Source organism: Salmo trutta, chromosome 26 (assembly GCF_901001165.1).
Source record: "Salmo trutta chromosome 26, fSalTru1.1, whole genome shotgun sequence".
In the NCBI taxonomy this organism is placed as follows: Eukaryota; Metazoa; Chordata; class Actinopteri; order Salmoniformes; family Salmonidae; genus Salmo; species Salmo trutta.
This window is the reverse complement of record NC_042982.1, coordinates 29,323,233-29,348,452: the sequence shown is the minus strand read 5'-3', so window position 1 is coordinate 29,348,452 and position 25,220 is coordinate 29,323,233. Positions and strand designations below refer to the sequence as shown.

Here is a 25,220-nt window from a genome sequence, read left to right as displayed (position 1 = left end):
GTGAAGGGTGGTTCATCTTTACAGAGAATGCGTTTCCACTGCTCCAGAGTCCAATGGTGGAGAGCTTTACACCGCTCCAGCCGACGCTTGACATTGTGCATGGTGATCTTAGGCTTGTGTATGGCTGCTCGGCCATGGAAACCCATTTCATGACGCTCCCAATGAACAGTTCTTGTGCTGACCTTGCTTCCAGAGGCAGTTTGGAACTCGAATGAGTGTTGCAACCGACGACAGATTTTTACGCGCTTCAGCTCTCGGTGGTCCCGTTCTGTGAGCTTGTGTGGCCTACCACTTCAGCTGAGCTGTTGTTGCTCCTAGATGTTTCCACTTAACAATTACAGAACTTACAGTTTACCGGGGCAGCTTTAGCAGGGCAGAAATTTAACGAACTGACTTGTTGGAAAGGTGGCATCCTATGACAGTGCCACATTGAAAGTCACTGATCTCTTCAGTAAGGCCATTCTACTGCCAATGTTTGTCTATGGAGATTGCATGGCTGTGTGCTTGATTTTATACACCTGTCAGCAACGGGTGTGGCAGAAATAACCAAATCCACGTATTTATTTACCTAACTTTTTTGTAACTATGCAAGTCAGGTAAGAACAAATTCTTATTTACAATGACGGCCTACCCTGGCCAAACCCTAACGACACTGGGCCAATTGTGCGCCGCCCTATGGGACTCCCAACCACGACCGGTTGTGATACAGCCTGGAATCGAACCAGGGTCTGTAGTGACGCCTCTAGCACTGCGCTGCGCCACTCGGGAGGGGTGTCCACATACTTTTGTATATATAAATATAGTGTTTTTTCAAAACCCAAGCCCTCCCTCAGGCCTACTACTGTATAACGAAGGCTGGTTTAACAGCAATGTGTGTTTTGTTTTTTTATCCTGCCGATTTTATGATATCATTACATTTTTACATTTATTGTTGTTAAAAAAAAAAGGATTTCTTGTAATAAAATTAAAAGAAAAACAAGCAATCTTATTAGAATAGTTCTCCTTCCTGGTTTTATGGTGACAACGTCCGTGGCGTACATGCAACTTCTGGAGATGTGTGAATGTGATCTCATCTGTAAGATGGTTCTGATTATGCTCATAAAACAGGCCTATTGGGGAGCAGTATAACAGTGAGTGGACATTCTGCCTTTTTCTTTATATTGGATCTTTGTCCATCTACTGTGAAACGTTTGGATGTGCGTAAAAGCCTCCATAGTCTGCGTTGTTTTAATATTCTATGCCCACGGGGAGAAATTATGGTGCCTGTAAGTGTGATGGCCTATTTAAAACAAGTTGTTTTGATTCAAATTATTTATGTTTTTAGACCTTATCAATAATTAAATGAATCTTCCTCATTGATGTTTGGCATGTCCATGCTCAGCCGTAATGCAATTTACTGTCGGTCTAGCGCCTATGTCCGTGTGAATGCTATTGAATCCATGCAATTAATTAGAACAATGTGGAATGCAAATGGTTTCAAGTTAATGCATTTAGCATAGATAGGTCTACATTTTTATTTCATTTCTATAAGCTAATTAACTATCTTTGGAATTGGAGTTGATTCCAAGGCAATACATAAGACTGTAAATACAGAACTTGAAGCAACCAAACGTTTCACAATGGAGCATGTTCTGATTGGCCAGTGAGGGGCCACGCCTCAACACACCCACAACTTGTTTATTCATCAAAACGCAGCCTTTTCACTACAATGCCAGCAAGTGCACTGATAATTGTGATAGTGAAAATGGAAAAAAATATTCCTGACACACCCTTGAACCTATAGCACTACGGCCTGCGCTTAGATTTACCATTGCATACGGTTTGTTAAATTAGAGCCATCCAATGTTTGTTTTCTTGGAAAGCTGTGAGTGTTATTATATGATACAATATCAGTACTTGTTACATTACAACTTGTCTAAGTCCTAACATCAACTGATTTCAGCCAGTGTGTGTGTGTCTGTGGATTGACTGCATTGTTTGAGTGGAATATTGGCAGTCCTCTAAAACTGTCTGGCTAACAAACATAAAGTGCAGATAAATTCTTCAAATTCATTATTTGAAATCTTATCACACCACTAGAAATCCATGGTTGACCAACTCCCTGACTAAAATGGCTGACCTTAATCAAATCAAATTGAAGTTTATTGGTCACGTACACAGTTCAGCAAGTGTTATAGCAGTGCAGCAAAATGCTTATGTTACTAGCTCCTAACAATGCAGTCAAATGTCAAACAGCTAGAATATTTTTTTTTTAAATGCAATCGATACATATTTACACAAACTAAACTAAGAATGATGTGAACAGCATTGGATACACTGAGTGTATAAAACATTATGAGCACCTTCCTAATATTGAGTTGCACCCCCCTTTGCCCTCAGAACAGCCTCAATTCATTGGGACATGGACTCTATGGTCGAAAGCGTTCCACAGGGATGCTGGGCCATGTTGACTCCAATGCTTCCAGTTGTCAAGTTGGCTGGTGGACCATTCTTGATACACGGGAAACTGTTGTGTGAAAAACCCAGCAACGTTGCAGTTCTTGACGCACTCAAACCGGTGCACCTGGCATCTACTATCAAAGGCACTTCAATATTTTGACTTGCCCATTCACCTTCTGAATGGCACACATACACAATCCATGTCTCAATTGTCTCAGGGCTTAAAAATCCTTCTTTAACCTGTCTCCTCCCCTTCACCTAAACTGATTTGACGTGGATTTAACAAGTGGCATCAATAAGGGATCATTGCTTTCACTTGGATTCACCTTGTCATTCTGCCAAGGTAAGGGCTGGTGGGGCTAAGGTTTTATACACTCAGTGTTTATTAGTGAGCTATGTTAAGAATCAAGTATATCCATAAATATGTGGTGTGTATGTTCCTGCCCATTCTCGTATTCTAATTATATGCTCACAAACACATTAACTAACACACACTCATTTACTCTCTCTCAAACTCACACAATGCATGTACACTACACACTGAAAAACAGGAAAGTATGAATGAAGAAATAGGACGGAATTAATAAAGACAGTGAAAGACACAGACAGACCGTAAACAATATGGCAGTAGGACTAATTTACCTCTTAAGATGGGTCCAGTATAAACTCTGGTACAACGCAGTGCATCTATAGATGCCGTTAGTCTAAGACTGAATGAGTTTGTGCACAAAAACACAACGGATAATTAACCCAATCACTTTCTATACACTGACTCACCTCCAGTTGTTATTATGCTTAGATAGAGCTTTACGTTCACTTAGATTGTGTGAGCGAGAGAGTGGGGAAAGCGAGAGAAAAGAAATAAGATTATTTGCTTCTCTAAAAGCACATGCATTTGCAAAGGTGTGTGTGTGTGTGTGTGTGTGTGTGTGTAAACCCTCTCCCCTCTCCCTCCAGGCCAACCTTCCGTTACTTCACCTGGCACACCTGTGTGTTGGGCATCGTGGGCTGTGCGATCATGATGTGCCTGATCAACGCTATCTACGCCTCAGCCTCCATCGCTTTCATGCTGCTACTACTGCTGCTCATCCACTACCTGAGCCCTACCAGCAGCTGGGGCTATATCAGCCAGGCTCTCATCTTCCACCAGGTACACAGTACAGTGTGTACACACACATCCACTACCTCAGCCCTACCAGCAGCTGGGGCTATATCAGCCAGGCTCTCATCTTCCACCAGGTACACAGTACAGTGTGTACACACACATCCACTACCTCAGCCCTACCAGCAGCTGGGGCTATATCAGCCAGGCTCTCATCTTCCACCAGGTACACAGTACAGTGTGTACACACACATCCACTACCTCAGCCCTACCAGCAGCTGGGGCTATATCAGCCAGGCTCTCATCTTCCACCAGGTACACAGTACAGTGTGTACACACACATCCACTACCTCAGCCCTACCAGCAGCTGGGGGTATATCAGCCAGGCTCTCATCTTCCACCAGGTACACAGTACAGTGTGTACACACACATCCACTACCTCAGCCCTACCAGCAGCTGGGGGTATATCAGCCAGGCTCTCATCTTCCACCAGGTACACAGTACAGTGTGTACACACACATCCACTACCTGAGCCCTACCAGCAGCTGGGGCTATATCAGCCAGGCTCTCATCTTCCACCAGGTACACAGTACAGTGTGTACACACACATCCACTACCTGAGCCCTACCAGCAGCTGGGGCTATATCAGCCAGGCTCTCATCTTCCACCAGGTACACACACACTTCTGCGCTACATCCACTTTCTCAGCTACATCAGTCTGCAGAACATTATGACATGACATCATCCAGTAGGGTTGGGCGGTATCCAGGATTTCACATGGTTATACTGTCATTCTCTCATCTCGGAATGTACGCTATTACCAGTTTCGTACACAAGGGGGCAAAAAGAAATCTCATTGGGCGACTACCAGAATGCTAACACAATTAGCACAAGTAATAACTCATTTCCATGGAAGCTGCTAGCTAAGTATGTTAACGAGCACAAATTAATATAAATGAATTGCAAAGACAGGCACTCTAGCTCATAAAATTATACATACAGTGCATTCGGAAAGTATTCAGACCCTTGACTTTTTCCACATTCTGTTACGTTACAGCCTTGTTCTAAAATGGATTACATTGATTTTTTTCTCCAAGTCAAAAACAGGTTTTTAGAAATGTATGTATTACATTTACATAAGTATTCAGACCCATTACTCAGTGTTTTGTTGAAGCACCTTTTGGCAGTGATTTATCTATTTTCAGGTCTCTACAGAGATATTTGATCGGGTTCAAGTCCGGGCTCTGGCTAGGCCACTCAAGGACATTCAGAGACTTATACAGAAGCCACTCCTGCGTTGTCTTGGCTGTGTGATTAGGGTCGTTGTTCTGTGGAAGGTGAACCTTCACCCCAGTCTGAGGTCCTGAGCTTTCTGGAGCAGGTTTTCATCAAGGATCTCTCTGTACTTTGCTCAGTTCATCTTTCCCTCAATCCTGACTAGTCTCCCAGTCCCTGCCACTGAAAACATCCCCACAGCATGATGCAGCCACCACCATGCTTCACCGTAAGGATGGTGTCAGGTTTCTTCCAGACGTGACACTTGGCATTCAGGGCAAATAGTTCAATCTCGCTTTCATCAGACCAGAGAATCTTGTTTCTCATGGTCTAAGTCCATTACGTGCTTTTTAGCAAACTCTAAGCGAGCTGTCGTGTACATTTTTACTGAGGAGTTGCTTCCGTCTGGCCACTCTACCATAAAGGCCTGATTGGTCGAGTGCTGCAGAGATGGCCGTCCTTCTGGAAGGTTCTCCCATCTCCACAGAGGAACTCTGTCAGAGTGACCATCGGGTTCTTGGTCAACTCCCTGATCAAGGCCCTTCTCCCCCAATTGCTCAGTTTGGCCAGGCGGCCAGCTCTAGGAAGAGTCTTGGTAGTTCAAAACTTCTTTCATTTAAGAATGATGGAGGCCACTGTGTTCTTGGGGACCTTCAATACTGCAGAAATGTTTTGGTACCTTTCCCCAGATCTGTGCCTCGACACAATCCTGTCTCAGAGCTCTACAGACAATTCCTTCGACCTCATGGCTTGGCTTTTGCTCTGACATGCACTGTCAACTGTGGGACTTTATAAAGACAGGTGTCTCTTTCCAAATCATGTCCAATCAATTGAATTTACCACAAGTGGACATCAAGTTGTAGAAACATATCAAGGATGATCAATGGAAACAGAGTGCACCTGAGGTCAATGTTGAGTCTCATAGCAAAGAGTCTGAATACTTTTATGTAAATAAGGTATTTCTGTTTTTTATTTTTAATACATTTGCAAACATTTCTAAAAACCTGTTTTTGCGTTGTCATTATGTGGTACTCTGTGCAGATTGAGGATTATTTTTTATTTAATCCATTTTAGAATAAGGCTGTAACAAAATGTGGAAAGTGGGAATGTCTGAATACTTACCGAATGCACTGTATATACTGTAGGTAGGAGCTATCGAATGTCATTTTTGGTGAGTTTGGACATTTCCAAGCGAATGTGAACGAGAGACATTGTGCAAAGGAACAACTATTTTTTTGTATTGGCAGCTGTACAGAACTCATCCAAAGGGCTTTGACTTCTCAAACACGGCAGAAAGCTAACACAATATGATGCCCCGTCACCTTATTAATTCAGCCTTTTACTAAAATAAGTAGCTAGTTAAACATAAGGGTTGCGTTAACGCAGAATTCTGTTTTTCACGCTGGAAAAATAAATAAAAACTCAAATATATTGCTGCGTTTTGTTAACGCAGATATAAAATGCTTCTTGTAATTTCTGTTCTGCATCAGACAAATTTTGTGCTTCAGTTGTACGTCTCCACTCGGATGAGAATTCTCTAACAGGCATTTTATCAGCAGACTTTTCTCATGTACTTTTCTCAGTGTAGCCAGCCTACTTTTCTCATGTACTTTTCTCAGTGTAGCCAGCCTACTTTTCTCCGGTAAAATGCAATATTGACTTTAAAACATTAGGGAATGTAGCTGTTGCTGGATCCAGTATGGCGCCGACAGAGATGGTCCCTTTGAGTTCTTAGGAAAGTATTTCTTACGTTGTTACCCCAGGAAATCTTAAGTCTTATTACATACAGCCGGTAAGAACTATTGGATATAAGAGCAACGTCAATTTACCAACATTACAACCAGGAATACAGCTTTCCCGAAGCGGATCCTCTGTTCAGACCACCACCCAGGACATTGGATCTAATTTCAGTAGGCGATCCAAAACAATGACGCCGCAGAAGGGGCAGACGAAGCGGCACCTGGCCAAGCTCCGTAGACGTGCACAGCGCTGCCAAGTATACTACTAGCCAATGTCCAGTCTCTTGACAGCAAGTTAGACAAAATTCGAGCAAGGGTTGCCTTCCAGAGAAACATCAGAGATTGTAACATGTCTCTTTCACCGGAAACATGGCTTTCTCAGGATATGTTGTCGGAATCGGTTCAGCCACCGGGCTTCTCCATGCATCGTGCCGACGGAGATAAACACCTCTCTGGGAAGAGGAAGGGCGGGGGTGTATGCTTCATGATTAACGACTCATGGCGTACGCATAACAACATACAGGAACTCAAGTCCTTCTGATCAAGAATTCCTTACAATCAATTGCCGGCATTTTACCTACCAAGAGAATTCTCGTAAGTTATAGTAACAGCTGTGTACATTCCCCCTCAAGCAGACACCAAGATGGCCACCAAGGAACTTCACTGGACTAAATGCAAACTGGAAACCATACATCCTGAGGCTGCATTTGTTGTAACTGGGAATTTTAACAAACCTAAATTCTTCCAGCATATTGATTGCGCTATGCGCAAGCGCAACACCCTTCGCCACTGCTCCTCTAACTTCCGCAATGCATTCAAAGCCTTCCCCCGCCCTCCCTTCGGCAAATACGATCACAACGCCATCTTGCTCCTTCCGTCTTATAGGCAAAAACTCAAACAGGATGTACCAGTGACGAGAAACATTAAATGCTGGTCCGACCAATCAGAAGCCACGCTTCAAGATTGTTTTCATCACGCGGACTGGAATATGTTCCCGGTCAGCCTCAGAGAATAGCACGCTGACTGTGAGTGAGTTTATAAGGAAGTGCATTGGAAATGTTGTACCCACTGTGACTATTAAAACCTACCTTAGCCAGAAACTGTGGATGGATGGCAGCATTTGCGCAAAACTGAAAGCACGAACCACCGCATTAAACCATGGAAAGAGGTCTGGGAATATGTCTGAATATAAACAAGGTAGCTATTCCCTCCGCAAGGCAATCAAACAAGCGAAATGCAGGTACAGGGACAAGGTGGAGTCGCAATTCAAAGGCTGAGACACGAGATGTATGTGGCAGGGTCTACAGGAAATCACGGACTACAAACATAAATCCAGCCGCGTCACGGACACCGACATTGCTTCCAGACAAACTAAACACCTTTGCTGACAAGGACTGTGCCCCTCCTTCTCCGTGGCTGACGTGTGTAAAACATTTAAACGTGTTAACCCTCGCAAGGCTGCTGACCCAGACAGCATCCCTAGCCGCATCCTCAAAGCATGCGCAAACCAGCTGGCTGGTGTGTTTACGGACATATTCAATCGCTCCCTATCCCAGTCTGTTGTCCCCACATGCTTCAAGATGGCTACCATTGTTCCTGTACCCAAGAAGGTAAATATAACTGAACTAAATGACTACCGCCCCGTAGCACACACTTTTGTCATCATGAAGTGCTTTGAGAGACTAGTCAAGATCATGTCACCTCCACCTTACTGACCACCCTAGACCCACTTCAGATTGCATACCGCCCCAACACGTCCACAGACGATGCAATCACCATCTCACTGCACACTGCCCTACCCCATCTGGACAAAAGGAATACCTATGTAATTGACTACATTCATTGACTGATCATTGACTACAGCTCAGCATTCAACACCATAGTACCCTCCAAGCTCATCATCAAGCTGGAGACCCTGGGTCTCATCCCCGCCCTGTGCAATTGGGTCCTGGACTTCTGACGGTCTGCCCCCAGGTGGTGAAGGTAGGAAACATCTCCACTTCTCTGACCCTCAACACAGGGGCCCCACAAGGGTAGCCCCCTCCTGCTCAGCCCCCTCCTGTACTCCCTGTTCACCCATGACTGTGGCCATGCACGCCTCCAACTCAATCATCAAGTTTGCAGACAACACAACAGTAGTGGGCTTGATTATCAACAACAACGAGACGGCCTACAGGGAAGAGGTGAGGGCACTCTGAGTGTGGTGTCAGGAAAACAACCTCACTCAACGTCAATAAAACAAAGATGATCATGGACTTCAGGAACAGCAGAGGGAGCACCCTCCTATCCACATCGAAGGGACAGCAGTGGAGACTGTGGAACGTTTTTTTTAAGTTCCTCGGCATACACATCAACGACAAACTGAAATGATCCACCCACACAGACGGTGTGGTGAAGAAGGCGCAATAGCGCTTCTTCAACCTCAGGAGGCTGAAGAAATTTGGCTTGTCAACCCACTACTGTTGTCACCCAAAACCCTGACAAATTTTTACAGATGCACAATCGAGAGCATCCTGTCGGGCTGTATCACAGCCTGGTACGGCAACTGCACGGCTCTCCAGAGGGTGGTGCGGTCTGCACAATGCATCACTGGTGGCAAACTACCTGCCCTCCATGACACCTACAGCACCCGATGTCACAGAAAGGCCAAAAAGATAATCAAGGACATCAACCACCCGAGCCACTGCCTGTTCACCCCGCTATCATCCAGAAGGCGAGGTCAGTACAGGTGCATCAAAGCTGGGACGGAGAGACTGAAAAACAGCTTCTATCTCAAGGCCATCAGACTGCTAAACATCAATCACCAACTCTGAGACGCTGCTGCCTACATTGAGACCCAATCACTGGACACTTTAATAAATGGATCACTAGTCACTTTAAACAATGCACTCTAAATAATACCACTTTAATAATTTTTGCATATCTTGCATTACTCATATCACATGTATATACTGTATTTTATACTATCTATTGCACCTTGCCTATGCCGCTCGGCCATCGCTCATCCATATACTTACATGTACATATTCTCATTCACCCCTTTAGATTTGTGTGTATTAGATAGTTGTTGGGGAATTGTTGGATTACTTGTTAGATATGACTGCTCTGTCGGAACTAGAAGCACAAGCATTTCGCTACACTCGCATTAACATCTGCTAACCATGTGTACAGTTGAAGTCAGATGTTTACAAACACTTAGGTTGGAGTCATTAAAACTCATTTTTCAACCACTCCACAAATTTTTTGTAAACAAACTCTAGTTTTGGCAAGTCGCTTGTGTCATGTACAAAGTAGATGTCCTAAGTAATTTTTCCAACAATTGTTTACAGACATATAATTTAACTTATAATTCACTGTATCACTATTCCAGTGGGTCAGAAGTTTACAAGTTTGCAAGCCGAAGAATACCATCCCAACCGTGAAGCACGGGGGTGGCAGCATCATGTTGTGGGGGTGCTTTGCTGCAGGAGGGACTGGTGCACTTCACAAAATAGATGGCATCATGAGGTAGGAAAATGATGTGGATATATTGAAGCAACATCTCAAGACACCAGTCAGGAAGTTAAAACTTGCTCGCAAATGGGTCTTCCAAATGGACAAAAACCCCAAGCATACTTCCAAAGTTGTGGCAAAATGGCTTAAGGACAACAAAGTCAAGGTATTGGAGTGGCCATCACAAAGCACTGACCTCAATCCTATAGAACATTTGTGGGCAGAACTGAAAAAGTGTGTGCGAGCAAGGAGGCCTAAAAACCTGACTCAGTTGCACCAGCTCTGTCAGGAGGAATGGGACAAAATTCACCCAATTTATTGTGGGAAGCTTGTGGAAAGCTACCTGAAACGTTTGAGTTAAACAATTTAAAGGCAATGGTACCAAATACTAATTGAGTGAATGTAAACTTTTGACCCACTGGGAATGTGATGAAAGAAATAAAAACTGAAATAAATAATTCTCTCTACTATTATTCAGACATTTCACATTCTTAAAATAAAGTGGTAATCCTAACTGACCTAAGACAGGGAATTTTTACTAGGATTAAATGTCAGGAATTGTGAAAAACTGAGTTTAAATGTGTTTGGCTAAGGTGTATGTAAACTTCCGACTTCAACTGTATGTGACAAATCAAATTTGATTTGGCTACATTTTTCTATGATAAACATTAGGAATATGGCCATGCATTGTTCTTGCAAAAAATAGCTTGCTTTTTCGTTGTAAGCTCATTTACTTGTGTGTTTGCCAGCCAAATAGCGTTGCACTTTGGTTGTCATCTGATGAAAATGAAGCTATATTCTGGCTCAACTGTTCTGGGGAATTATGCTAAGCTTCACAACTTCAAATAATGTGACGGGTAAAATGAAGAACACAATCAGCTTCATCTCTTAAAGTATTGCACACGTTGAAAGTAGCTGCAAATATAAAAATGTATGGAAAAACTTCAAACAAATAGTTTCAATGGTATTGGCAGTATTGAAAAATCACCCTGTGGCTATTTCCAAATACCCCGGGAATATGGTATATACAATATACTGCCCAAGCCTATCATCCCGAAGTATTTGTATATTTGTCCTCAATTCTACAAGCCTTTTGCTCTAGGGGGGTCGTGTTGCCAGGTGGGACCGTTGCCAAGGGGACGGTTGCCAGGGCAGTGAAGTGCCAGGAGCCACTTAACTTATTGAGCCTTTCTCCACTGCTTCCCCTCTCCTCCCTATCCCTCCCCCATCCCCAGGGAGAGAGGGAAACACGAGGAACGCGGAGACACTTAGTTTAAACTAACTTGTGTGTGTGTGTGTGGAGGGATTATGAGGGTGCATGTTTTGGCAGTGCTCAGTATGGATCGGTGCCAACTGGGTGGCATTGAGGAAAGACATAGAAGAGGAAGGGATTCATGTGATACAGGCAATGAGATATAAGCTGATAGTCTTGAGGGATGGGGATAGTATTGAAGGAGTGATTGACATGAAAGAAAAAGACATGGAGATGAGTTTCTAGATGGGCGGATAGAAAATAATGTTGAAGTTAAGAAAAGATGCAAATGCAATGACACGGGGATAGGGTGGGGAGAAAGAGAGGAGGGATTGAGAAAATATGTGATCTATCAGAAGACCGTGATGGAGATGGATCACAAGAGGGTGATGGAGAGAGACGGAGTGAGGGACAGATGGAGCGGTAGATGAGTGGAGGAGGCAGAAGCACGTTGACTCCAGGAACTCTCTCTGTTTGGCAGATACTTTGATAATGATTATAATGATGATAATGTTTGTTATTATGAGTGTTTAGTATTCTCATCATTAGCAGTATGTACACACACGCACGTACTCTCACAGAAACATACATACACACACTAATTATTCACATGAGGTTGTCTGGTCAGAAGCGGTTTCAGTAAACCGTGTATCATAGCGTTTTAATTTTTTTAATACTTTTGTTAGATCAGTAATTAGGGAGATGGGATACTAAGTGAAACCTAGATTCGACTACATGTCTTACACATCCAGTCATGCCCCTTCAGTGATCACGCCAAGGAAGTCATGCCCCTTCAGTGATCACGCCAAGGAAGTCATGCCCCTTCAGTGATCACGCCAAGGAAGTCATGCCCCTTCAGTGATCACGCCAAGGAAGTCATGCCCCTTCAGTGATCACGCCAAGGATGTCATGCCCCTTCAGTGATCACGCCAAGGATGTCATGCCCCTTCAGTGATCACGCCAAGGATGTCATGCCCCTTCAGTGATCACGCCAAGGATGTCATGCCCCTTCAGTGATCACGCCAAGGATGTCATGCCCCTTCAGTGATCACGCCAAGGATGTCATGCCCCTTCAGTGATCACGCCAAGGATGTCATGCCCCTTCAGTGATCACGCCAAGGATGTCATGCCCCTTCAGTGATCACGCCAAGGATGTCATGCCCCTTCAGTGATCACGCCAAGGATGTCATGCCCCTTCAGTGATCACGCCAAGGATGTCATGCCCCTTCAGTGATCACGCCAAGGAAGTCATGTCCCTTCAGTGATCACACCAAGGAAGGGTGGAAGGAACATAATGTTTTCAGAGGTTTTTAATAGGCCCATTGTCTTCAATATCTGTAGGTTGGTGGCCATTTGGACCTAGTATTTGCTAATTATTTATATGGTTGGTTAGGTAACAGGAATTAATATAGGATAGGCAGGTTTATGTTCCAGACTTGGAATGTTTCAACATTAGTCTTGTAGATATAATTACAGCTCTATGTGATTTTATGTAATGAGAATATGGCGGGAGGTCATTCCATAATGACAACTGTCTCTTCATGACCACCACACACCCCTCCTACACACTCCCTGGTCTGCAGTCTCTGCCACAGTCTCATGTCTTAATGGGATTCTGATTCTGGATCCAATTTGTTTCTGCAGTGGTGGAATCCTTCTGATTAGACCACAGACAGACACACGCTCACTCTGCAGACAAGGGGCGTTGTGTGGGATGTGCACAGGAACACATGTCAGAAGAAAGTAAAGGAAGGGTTTTATGCAGCGAGAGTGGCCAACTTAAGCCATGTACACCATGGTTTCTAGTTGCCAGTAGTAACCGGATCTGTTTGTGATTTAGCCAACTCCTCTGTGGTTTGTTGTTATACCATACATATACATAATGTACAGTCGTGGCCAAAAGTTTTGAGTGACACAAATATACATTTTCACAAAGTCTGCTGCCTCAGTGTCTTTAGATATTTTTGTCAGATGTTACTATGGAATACTGATGTATAATTACAAGCATTTCATAAGTGTCAAAGGCTTTTATTGACAATTACATGAAGTTGATGCAAAGAGTCAATATTTGCAGTGTTTACCCTTCTTTTTCAAGACCTCTGCAATCCGCCCTGGCAATGCTGTCAATTAACTTCTGGGCCACATCCTGACTGATGGCAGCCCATTCTTGCATAATCAATGCTTGGAGTTTGTCAGAATTTGTGGGTTTTTGTTTGTCCAACCACCTCTTGAGGATTGACCACAAGTTCTCAATGGGATTAAGGTCTGGGGAGTTTCCTGGCCATGGACCCAAAAATATCGATATTTTGTTCCCCGAGCCACTTAGTTATCACTTTTGCCTTATGGCAAGGTGCTCCATCAAGGCATTGTTCGTCACCAAATTGTTCCTGGATGGTTGGGAGTTTTTATTCATGGCTGTGTTCTAAGGCAAAATTGTGAGTGAGCCCACTCCCTTGGCTGAGAAGCAACCCCACACATGAATGGTCTCAGGATGCTTTACTGTTGGCATGACACAGGACTGATGGTAGCGCTCACCTTGTCTTCTCCAGACAAGCTTTTTTGCGGATGCCCCAAACAATCGGAAAGGGGATTCATCAGAGAAAATGACTTTACCCCAGTCCTCAGGGATTGGACTGCTGTACCTTTTGCAGAATATCAGTCTGTCACTGATGTTTTTCGTAGAGAGAAGTGGCTTCTTTGCTGCCCTTCTTGACACCAGGCCATCCTCCAAAAGTCTTCGCCTCACTGTGCGTGCAGATGCACTCACACCTGCCTGCTGCCATTCCTGAGCAAGCTCTGTACTGGTGGTGCCCCGATCCCGCAGCTGAATCAACTTTAAGAGACTGTCCTGGCGCTTGCTGGACTTTCTTGGGCGCCCTGAAGCCTTCTTCACAACAATTGAACTGCTCTCCTTTGAAGATCTTGATGATCCAATAAATGGTTGATTTAGGTGCAATCTTACTGGCAGCAATATCCTTGCCTGTGAAGCCCTTTTTGTGCAAAGCAATGATGACGTCACGTGTTTCCTTGCAGGTAACCATGGTTAACAGAGGAAGAAAAATGATTCCTAGCACCACCCTCCTTTTGAAGCTTCCAGTCTGTTATTCGAACTCAATCAGCATGACAGAGTGATCTCCAGCCTTGTCCTCATCAACACTCACACCTGTGTTAACGAGAGAATCACTGACATGATGTCCGCTGGTCCTTTTGTGTCAGGGCTGAAATGCAGTGGAAATGTTTTTTGGGGATTCAGTTCATTTGCATGGCAAAGAGGGACTTTGAAATTAATTGCAATTCATCTGATCACTCTTCATAACATTCTGGAGTATATGCAAATTTCCATCATACAAACTGAGGCAGCAGACTTTGTGAAAAATGTATATTTGTGTCATTCTCCAAACTTTTGGCCACGACTATATGACATGAACATGTATGGTATAACAATGAACTGGGGAGTTTGCCAAAGAATCTGGCCACTAAGCTACAGTAGTAGCAAACATGCCTTGGTAACCAAGCTACAGATGTAGGATCTTAATTCGATTTATGCTTTTGTTGCAGAATTTTACTGCAGTGCAGGAAATGCAGATGAGCTTAGTGATTTACATAAGTCAACTTAAAGCCCACATTAACACATTGTTATATTAACAGTATTGCAATTTTCATGTAGTCTACTTTTGGCCAGCTAATAGCCTAACCATCGATCAAGCAAAATTATGGCCAAAAATGTCATTCCAAAAATGTCATTCCATTATTTTGCTGTGACAATATAGGTCAAATTATGATCCTACAACCATGTTGCTACCAATTAGCATTCCAGTCCTGATAACTATTGTGTGTGCAGTATAGATCAGTGGTTCCTAACCATGGGTAATAGGACCCCTGGGAGTACTTGGCCTATCTACAGGTGGTACTTGAAGGCTCATGAGACCATAGGCCTACTGGTAAAATGTTTGAGAGGGTACTCCGGGCAGAGCAAAATTCAGCTAGTGGTACAGTAACCGAAAAAAGGTTTGGATCCACTGCTATAGAGAATACAGTATACAGCTCTGTTGTAATGTAAGTCTCGCTCTCTCCCTCCAGGTGCGTAAGTACCTGTTGATGTTGGACGTGCGTAAGGACCATGTGAAGTTCTGGAGACCCCAGGTGTTGCTGATGGTATCTAACCCCCGTAGCAATGTAGGTCTCATCACCTTCATCAACGACATCAAGAAGAGTGGTCTCTATGTCCTGGGACATGTACAGCTAGGAGACCTGGGTAAGAGAACACACGGAGACGTTGGCTTTTTAAGAATAAAGAAGCATTTTACGTTTCCCTTCCATTATTCTCCCAGAGTGGCTGAATACCTCCGTCATCCATCACAGTTCAGGCTTGTTGGTGAATGTCTAGTGGAATTGTGTTAGATTGGGTTGATGTCAAACCAATGTTTGAAGAAGTAGGTCTCTGACTTGGCTAGTACAGTAACTAAAGTTGTGTGTGGTAAGCCAGGCTGCTTACCAGTGTGTGAAGTTTATTCGTTCATGGAAATGGTTTGCTCTGACAGTGATTGCTCTCTCGCGTGCGTCTCGCTCTCTCTCCCTCCTTCGTCTCGCTCTCTCTCCCTCCTTCGTCTCGCTCTCTCTCCCTCCTTCGTCTCGCTCTCTCTCCCTCCTTCGTCTCGCTCTCTCTCCCTCCTTCGTCTCGCTCTCTCTCCCTCCTTCGTCTCGCTCTCTCTCCCTCCTTCGTCTCGCTCTCTCTCCCTCCTTCGTCTCGCTCTCTCTCCCTCCTTCGTCTCGCTCTCTCTCCCTCCTTCGTCTCGCTCTCTCTCCCTCCATCGTCTCTCTCTCCCTTCATCGTCTCTCTCTCCCTCCATCGTCTCTCTCTCCCTCCATCGTCTCTCTCTCCCTCCTTCGTCTCTCTCTCCCTCCTTCGTCTCTCTCTCTCTCCCTCCTTCGTCTCGCTCTCTCTCCCTCCTTCGTCTCGCTCTCTCTCCCTCCTTCGTCTCGCTCTCTCTCCCTCCTTCGTCTCGCTCTCTCTCCCTCCTTCGTCTCGCTCTCTCTCCCTCCTTCGTCTCGCTCTCTCTCCCTCCTTCGTCTCGCTCTCTCTCCCTCCTTCGTCTCGCTCTCTCTCCCTCCTTCGTCTCGCTCTCTCTCCCTCCTTCGCGTCTCGCTCTCTCTCCCTCCTTCGCGTCTCGCTCTCTCTCCCTCCTTCGCGTCTCGCTCTCTCTCCCTCCTTCGCGTCTCGCTCTCTCTCCCTCCTTCGCGTCTCGCTCTCTCTCCCTCCTTCGCGTCTCGCTCTCTCTCCCTCCTTCGCGTCTCGCTCTCTCTCCCTCCTTCGCGTCTCGCTCTCTCTCCCTCCTTCGCGTCTCGCTCTCTCTCCCTCCTTCGCGTCTCGCTCTCTCCCTCCTTCGCGTCTCGCTCTCTCTCCCTCCTTCGCGTCTCGCTCTCTCTCCCTCCTTCGCGTCTCGCTCTCTCTCCCTCCTTCGCGTCTCGCTCTCTCTCCCTCCTTCGCGTCTCGCTCTCTCTCCCTCCTTCGCGTCTCGCTCTCTCTCCCTCCTTCGCGTCTCGCTCTCTCTCCCTCCTTCGCGTCTCGCTCTCTCTCCCTCCTTCGCGTCTCGCTCTCTCTCCCTCCTTCGCGTCTCGCTCTCTCTCCCTCCTTCGCGTCTCGCTCTCTCTCCCTCCTTCGCGTCTCGCTCTCTCTCCCTCCTTCGCGTCTCGCTCTCTCTCCCTCCTTCGCGTCTCGCTCTCTCTCCCTCCTTCGCGTCTCGCTCTCTCTCCCTCCTTCGCGTCTCGCTCTCTCTCCCTCCTTCGCGTCTCGCTCTCTCTCCCTCCTTCGCGTCTCGCTCTCTCTCCCTCCTTCGCGTCTCGCTCTCTCTCCCTCCTTCGCGTCTCGCGCTCTCTCCCTCCTTCGCGTCTCGCGCTCTCTCCCTCCTTCGCGTCTCGCGCTCTCTCCCTCCTTCGCGTCTCGCGCTCTCTCCCTCCTTCGCGTCTCGCGCTCTCTCCCTCCTTCGCGTCTCGCGCTCTCTCCCTCCTTCGCGTCTCGCGCTCTCTCCCTCCTTCGCGTCTCGCGCTCTCTCCCTCCTTCGCGTCTCGCGCTCTCTCCCTCCTTCGCGTCTCGCGCTCTCTCCCTCCTTCGCGTCTCGCGCTCTCTCCCTCCTTCGCGTCTCGCGCTCTCTCCCTCCTTCGCGTCTCGCGCTCTCTCCCTCCTTCGCGTCTCGCGCTCTCCCTCCTTCGCGTCTCTCGCTCGCGTCTCTCGCTCTCTCCCTCCTTCGCGTCTCGCGCTCTCTCCCTCTCCCTCCTTCGCGTCTCGCGCTCTCTCCCTCCTTCGCGTCTCTCTCTCTCTCTCTCTCTCCTTCGCGTCTCTCTCTCTCTCTCTCTCTCTCTCTCTCCCTCCTTCACGTCTCTCTCTCAAATTCAAATTCAAGCTGCTTTATTGGCATGAAAAACATTGTGTTAATATTGCCAAAGCAACATTGTATACAATATACATTGTAATACAATTTTAAACAATAACAAATAATAATATAACATGGCAGTAAATAATAATACAAAATTAAAAATAATAACAATAAAATAGTAGTAAAATAGTAGAATGCAATAAATATAAAAATCTAAATATGGAAAATGATTCTATAACTAACTTATAACTAAATAACGGTCATCTTCACCATTACATCAGTACTACCACTACTACTACCACCACCACCATCACTAAACTGTTATCATTACCATTACTACCCATACCACTACTATTTGGAATGATAAACAACAATAATAATAGAAATAACAATAACAGTAATAACAATAATAGTAATAATAAGTAAGTTACTGTTTACTATGCAGATGTTATTATTCAGTGTCCCTCAGGCTATGGCAGGCAAATACATGTTTGGCTGCAAGAGGAGCCATTGCTCCTTCGCCCATGAGTATTCTTAGTTTTTCCTCTGGGTTTAATAAGTTCAAATTTGGAATAAATGTAGTCATTTCTGTGAATAAGGAATCTCTTTGTGAGGAATATTTCTCACAGTAAAGGAGAAAGTGCATCTCTGTCTCTACCTCCCCTGTCGTGCAGTGACCACATACACGCTCCTCTTTGGGGAGCCATGTCTTTTATGTCTGCCGGTTTCTATTGCCAATCGGTGGTCACTCAGCCTGTACTTGGTAAGGATCTGTCTCTGCCAGGTGGTCACTCAGCCTGTACTTGGTAAGGATCTGTCTCTGCCAGGTGGTCACTCAGCCTGTACTTGGTAAGGATCTGTCTCTGCCAGGTGGTCACTCAGCCTGTACTTGGTAAGGATCTGTCTCTGCCAGGTGGTCACTCAGCCTGTACTTGGTAAGGATCTGTCTCTGCCAGGTGGTCACTCAGCCTGTACTTGGTAAGGATCTGTCTCTGCCAGGTGGTCACTCAGCCTGTACTTGGTCAGGATCTGTCTCTGCCAGGTGGTCACTCAGCCTGTACTTGGTAAGGATCTGTCTCTGCCAGGTGGTCACTCAGCCTGTACTTGGTAAGGATCTGTCTCTGCCAGGTGGTCACTCAGCCTGTACTTGGTAAGGATCTGTCTCTGCCAGGTGGTCACTCAGCCTGTACTTGGTAAGGATCTGTCTCTGCCAGGTGGTCACTCAGCCTGTACTTGGTAAGGATCTGTCTCTGCCAGGTGGTCACTCAGCCTGTACTTGGTAAGGATCTGTCTCTGCCAGGTGGTCACTCAGCCTGTACTTGGTAAGGATCTGTCTCTGCCAGGTGGTCACTCAGCCTGTACTTGGTAAGGATCTGTCTCTGCCAGGTGGTCACTCAGCCTGTACTTGGTCAGGATCTGTCTCTGCCAGGTGGTCACTCAGCCTGTACTTGGTCAGGATCTGTCTCTGCCAGGTGGTCACTCAGCCTGTACTTGGTAAGGATCTGTCTCTGCCAGGTGGTCACTCAGCCTGTACTTGGTAAGGATCTGTCTCTGCTCCGTATCTCTGACAGAGTAGAGATAATCAGCCAATTCATATTCTCTGTTTAGGGTCAGATAGCAATTTAGTCGGCTTTGGGATTTAGTTTCGTTTTTCCAATGTTGTAAATATGAGTCCTTTGATTGGTTCATGATTTTGTTTATTTGAATTCTTTCTTTTGAAGCAGTGCTGGTGTCAGCTTGGTTGGTGAGGTCCAACACCAGCTGACTGAGAGGGCTCGTTTCTGGGCTCAGCTCTTGGGTTTGGAGTGCTTTAAATTGTAGACTTGAATTTGGACGCGTGTCTCTCTCTCTCTCTCTCTCTCCCTCCTTCGCGTCTCTCTCTCTCTCTCTCCCTCCTTCGCGTCTCTCTCTCTCTCTCTCCCTCCTTCGCGTCTCTCTCTCTCTCTCTCTCTCTCTCCCTCCTTCGCGTCTCTCTCTCTCTCTCTCCCTCCTTCGCGTCTCTCTCTCTCTCTCTCTCTCCCTCCTTCGCGTCTCTCTCTCTCTCTCCCTCCTTCGCGTCTCTCTCTCTCTCTCCCTCCTTTGCGTCTCTCTCTCTCTCTCTCCCTCCTTCGCGTCTCTCTCTCTCTCTCTCCCTCCTTCGCGTCTCTCTCTCTCTCTCTCCCTCCTTCGCGTCTCTCTCTCTCTCTCTCCCTCCTTCGCGTCTCTCTCTCTCTCTCTCCCTCCTTCGCGTCTCTCTCTCTCTCTCTCCCTCCTTCGCGTCTCTCTCTCTCTCTCCCTCCTTCGCGTCTCTCTCTCTCTCTCTCCCTCCTTCGCGTCTCTCTCTCTCTCTCTCCTTCGCGTCTCTCTCTCTCTCTCTCCTTCGCGTCTCTCTCTCTCTCTCTCTCTCCCTCCTTCGCGTCTCTCTCCCTCCTTCGCGTCTCTCTCTCTCTCCCTCCTTCGCGTCTCTCTCTCTCTCTCTCCCTCCTTCGCGTCTCTCTCTCTCTCTCTCTCCCTCCTTCACGTCTCTCTCTCTCTCTCTCTCCCTCCTTCGCGTCTCGCGCTCTCTCTCTCTCCCTCCTTCGCGTCTCGCGCTCTCTCTCTCTCTCTCTCTCTCCTTCGCGTCTCTCTCTCTCTCTCCTTCGCGTCTCTCTCTCTCTCTCCTTCGCGTCTCTCTCTCTCTCTCCCTCCTTCGCGTCTCTCTCTCTCTCTCTCCCTCCTTCGCGTCTCTCTCCCTCCTTCGCGTCTCTCTCTCTCTCTCTCCCTCCTTCGCGTCTCTCTCTCTCTCTCTCTCCCTCCTTCGCGTCTCTCTCTCTCTCTCTCTCCCTCCTTCGCGTCTCGCGCTCTCTCTCTCTCTCTCCCTCCTTCGCGTCTCGCGCTCTCTCTCTCTCTCTCTCCTTCGCGTCTCTCTCTCTCTCTCTCTCCTTCGCGTCTCTCTCTCTCTCTCCTTCGCGTCTCTCTCTCTCTCTCCCTCCTTCGCGTCTCTCTCTCTCTCCCTCCTTCGCGTCTCTCTCCCTCCTTCGCGTCTCTCTCTCTCTCTCCCTCCTTCGCGTCTCTCTCTCTCTCTCTCTCTCCTTCGCGTCTCTCTCTCTCTCTCTCTCTCTCTCCTTCGCGTCTCTCTCTCTCTCTCTCTCTCCTTCGCGTCTCTCTCTCTCTCTCTCCTTCGCGTCTCTCTCTCTCTCTCTCCCTCCTTCGCGTCTCTCTCTCTCTCTCTCTCTCCCTCCTTCGCGTCTCTCTCTCTCTCTCTCTCTCTCTCTCCTTCGCGTCTCGCTCTCTCTCTGTTTTTCTGTGGCACTGCCCAATCAGGTCACTACACAGAGAAATAACTTAATCTCTTATTCTCTGAGAACTTGGCAGATAATGGCCCCTGGCCAAAATGTTTGCACAGATATTGATGTTTTGTTTCTCTCGCTCGCTCTCTCCATCCTACCCTCACCCCCCCCTCGCTCTCTTTCTCCATCCTCCTCCCACCCCCTCTCTCTCTCCATCCCCCCCTTCTCACTCTTTCTCTCAGACACGTTACCGTCTGACCCTCTCCAGTGTCGTTATGACTCATGGTTGTCTCTGGTGGACCACCTCAACATCAAGGCATTTGTTAACCTCACCCTGGCTGACTCGGTACGGCACGGAGTCCAACATCTACTCTTCATCTCTGGCCTAGGTCAATGATTCTATTCACTACTCTCTGATACCATGTTCTCTATTAGCTGTAACTGGCCCAACTGTCACTTATACACCTCTTTTACGATCGCACCCATTCACTCATCTCTCCCTCTTTCCATCCCTCTGTCTCTCTAGGTGGGATGAGGCCCAACACCTTGGTCCTGGGTTTCTATGATGACTGCACTCCCAAAGACAAACTCACTGACCCCACCCTCGCAGATGCCACTGTCCCCACTCAGGACCCCGAGGACAAACGCCCGCCCTACCACTTCCCCGCCCTGCGGCCGTCCAATGATGGTATGGGGGGAAACGGAAAAGTCATGGGACCCCAAGAATACGTGGCGGTGATCGCAGACGCCATGAAGATGTTGAAGAACGTAGCGCTAGCCCGCTACTTCCACCAGTTCGACCGGACCTCGACCATCTCCTCGTCCCCAGGGAAGTGTGCTCTGTACGTGGATGTGTGGCCCGTCAACCTGCTGAGACCAGACAGCTCCAGCTACGTAGACACCTGCTCCCTCTTCCTGCTCCAGCTCGCCTGCATCCTCAACATGGTCCGCGCCTGGCGCCATGCTAGACTCCGCCTCTTTCTGTGTGTGGAGGAAGGGCGGAGCCTGCGAGGCTCTGAGGAAAAGCTGGGTCAGCTGCTGAAGGAACTGAGGATCAAAGCCAACGTGTACACTGTAACCTGGGACCAGCAGGTGGCGCTACACTGGCAGAGGCAGGGTGAGGCGGGCAAGAGGAGGCCCACCCGCCAGTCACAGAGAGAGGAGGGGGGGCTGGGGAAGAGGGGGTTGTTTGAGGAGAAGGAAGGAGGCGACTATGTGAATAGCTTCCCTAGCAACGCCACAAGGCTGTCGGATGAGTATCTGTCGGCGGTTAATAGGTTGATCCTAGAGCAGGCCTGTCCCCCTCCGGCCGTGCGTTTCCTGTATTTGCCCCACCCCCCGGCTGACACGCAGCACTACACGGCCTACCTGCGCCAGCTTGACCTGCTCACCAAGGACCTGGGTCCTACCCTGCTCATACACGGAGTTACACCTGTCCTCACCACTGACCTCTAACACCTGAACTCTCACCAACTGACCCCTGATTAGACCCTCATCCCCTTACCAAATTGCTGCAGGTAGAAGTGGTACTTAGACAAAGCTCAAGGATCCACTTACCTTCCCCAAAGCTGTACTAATATACAATATATATATATATATATACAAAAGTATGTGGACACCACTTCAAATAAGTGGATTTGGCTATTTCAGCCATGCCCGTTGCTGACGTGTATAAAATTTAGCACACAGCCATGCAATGTCCATACACAAACATGGGCCATTCTACTGCCTGTACTGAAGAGATCAGTGACTTTCAACGTGGCACTGTCATAGGATGCCACCTTTCCAACAAGTCAGTTCGTCAAATTTCTGCATTGCCCCAGTCAACTGTAAGTGCTGTTATTGTGAAGTGGAAACGTCTAGGAGCAACAACGGCTCAGCCGTGAAGGGGTAGGCCACACAAGCTCACAGAACGGGACCGCCGAGTGCTGAAGCGCTTAGCACCTAAAAATCGTCTGTTCTCGGTTGCAACACTCACTACCAAGTTCCAAACTGCCTCTGGAAGAAATGTCAGCACAATAACTGTTCATTGGGAGCTTCATGAAATGGAGCTTCATGAAATGGGTTTCCATGGCTGAGCAGCCGCACACAAGCCTAAGATCACAATGTCAAGCATCGGCTGGAGTAGTGTAAAGCTCGCCGCCATTAGACTCTGGTGCAGTGGAAACGCGTTCTCTGGAGCGATGAATTACCCTTCACCATCTGGCAGTCCGACGGACGAATCTGGTTTTTGCGGATGCCAGGAGAACGCTACCTGCCCGAATGCAGGGTGCTAACTGTAAAGTTTGGTGGAGGAGAAATAATGGTCTGGGGCTGTTTTTCATGGTTCGGGCTAGGAAATCTTAACACTACAGCATACTTACTTACATACATTCTTAACAATTCTGTACTTCCAACTTTGTGGCAACAGTTTGGGAAAGGCACTTTCCTGTTTCAGCATGATAATGCCCCAGTGCACAAAGTAAGGTCCATACAGAAATGGTTTGTTGAGATCGGTGTGGAAGAACTTGACTGGCCTGCACAGAGCCCTGACCTCAACCCCATCTTTGGGATGAATTGGAACGCCGACTGCGAGCCAGGCCTAATCGCCCAACATCAGTGCCCCACATCACTAATGCTCTTGTGGCTGAATGGAAGCAAGTTCCCGCGGCAATGTTCCAACATCTAGTGGAAAGCCTTCCCAGAAGAGTGGAGGCTATTATTGCAGGCTCCACTCTAATGTTAAGCAGATGTCCACATACTTTTGGTAATCTAGTGTATTTCCTCCGTTCTCCTATCCTCCTTATGAATATGGAAGGGTTGCACTGGCCAAAAAGTAAATAATAATGCTTCAAGGGGACTGAAGTCTGACACTGCCAAGTCATTGGAGCTCAGTAAAAGTTTTTTTTTTCTGAAATCACTTTTTTTGTCTTTAATACAAAATCAGAAACATGTGACCTTAAGTTTACAGTTCAAATATGAAAATCCAGCAATCTGTTTAATGGGACTATTATGGATCTATTTATAACAAAAAAAATACTTAAATTATGTTTAAAGAAAATATTTGTTTTTCCTGTTAGAAATATTTGCCTTTGTACTGTTATGGGTGTGTGTGTTACTGACTGAACTAATCAGAATGCCAAAGTGCCCTTGTGTCCCTGGGTGTAGCAGACTATACATTCAGGCCAGTAGTTTCCTTCACCAGGACAAACTCCTGGACCAACTCTAGTCCGCTCCTCTACATGGAATCTCATGGATGTTTACTGAAGGGATATCTATTCTATATAGATCTATCATCTCAACGGAGTCCTTCTATTGGACACTACACTCCTATGCAAAGAATGCTGGGGTATGACGGTACTATACAGCTCAATTACTTTTTGCTGGAACACACACATGTTAAAAGCACCATCCAAATCATCATGTTTTAAAGTGTGTGTATATTGTAATTAAATAAAGAAGCTGTTTTGTAACAGTTCTGTGTTGTCTTTATTTTCATTTCACTGTCTCATTGTGCATTAGTTTTGAGTAAGCCAGTAATTTATCTAAACATAGTGTTGATTGATGTGTATGTTCACGGCCGTAACTATACTGAAGAAAAATATACACGCAACGTAAAATGTCGGTCCCATGTTTCATGAGCTGAAATAAAAGATCCCAGAAATGTTCCATATGCACAAAAATATTCTCTAAATTTTTGTGCACAAATTTGTTTACATCCCTGTTAGTGAGCATTTCTCCTTTCCCAAGATAATCCATCCACCTGACTCGTGTGGCATGTCAAGAAGCTGATTAAACGGCATTATCATTACACAAGTGCACCTTGTGATGGGGACAATAGTTTTGTCACTACACAATGCCACAGATGTCTCAAGTTTTCAGGGAGTGTAAAATTGGCATGATGACTGCAGGATTGTCCACCAGAGCTTTTGCCAGAGAATTGTATGTTAATTTCTTCACCATAAACCGCCTCATGTGGTTTTAAAGAATTTGTATGCCCAATCGCTGCACACCACATATAACCACGCCAGCCCAAAGCCTCCACATCCCAGGACCTCCACATCTGGTTTCTTCGCCTGCTGGATCATTTGCTGATGTCACCTTTATGAACACTTCCCCATGTAGGTGGTGGGGTTATGGTATGGGCAGGCATAAGCTACAGACAACAAACACAATTGCGTTTTATCGATGGCAATTTGAATACACAGCGATATCTTGAGATCCTGAAGACCATTGTCGTGCCGTACATCCGCCGCCATCACCTCATGTTTCAGCATGATAATGCATGGCCCCATGTTGCAAAAATCTGTACACGATTCC

General features: G+C 46.6%; 1 protein-coding gene across 2 annotated transcripts in view; it reads left to right on the top strand.

Moving 5' to 3' along the window:
* LOC115163613 (solute carrier family 12 member 9) overlaps positions 1 to 22,547 on the top strand; it is a 61,440-nt gene extending 38,893 nt beyond the window's left edge. For both annotated transcript variants that reach the window (XM_029715640.1, XM_029715639.1), the window contains 4 exons: positions 3,397 to 3,589; positions 15,380 to 15,554; positions 21,164 to 21,310; positions 21,448 to 22,547. In XM_029715640.1, coding sequence (XP_029571500.1) covers positions 3,397 to 3,589; positions 15,380 to 15,554; positions 21,164 to 21,310; positions 21,448 to 22,376 — 1,444 coding nt within the window. In that variant the 3' untranslated portion in view covers positions 22,377 to 22,547. The remainder of the gene's footprint in view (positions 1 to 3,396; positions 3,590 to 15,379; positions 15,555 to 21,163; positions 21,311 to 21,447) is intronic.
* The last annotated feature ends 2,673 nt before the right edge of the window (positions 22,548 to 25,220 follow it).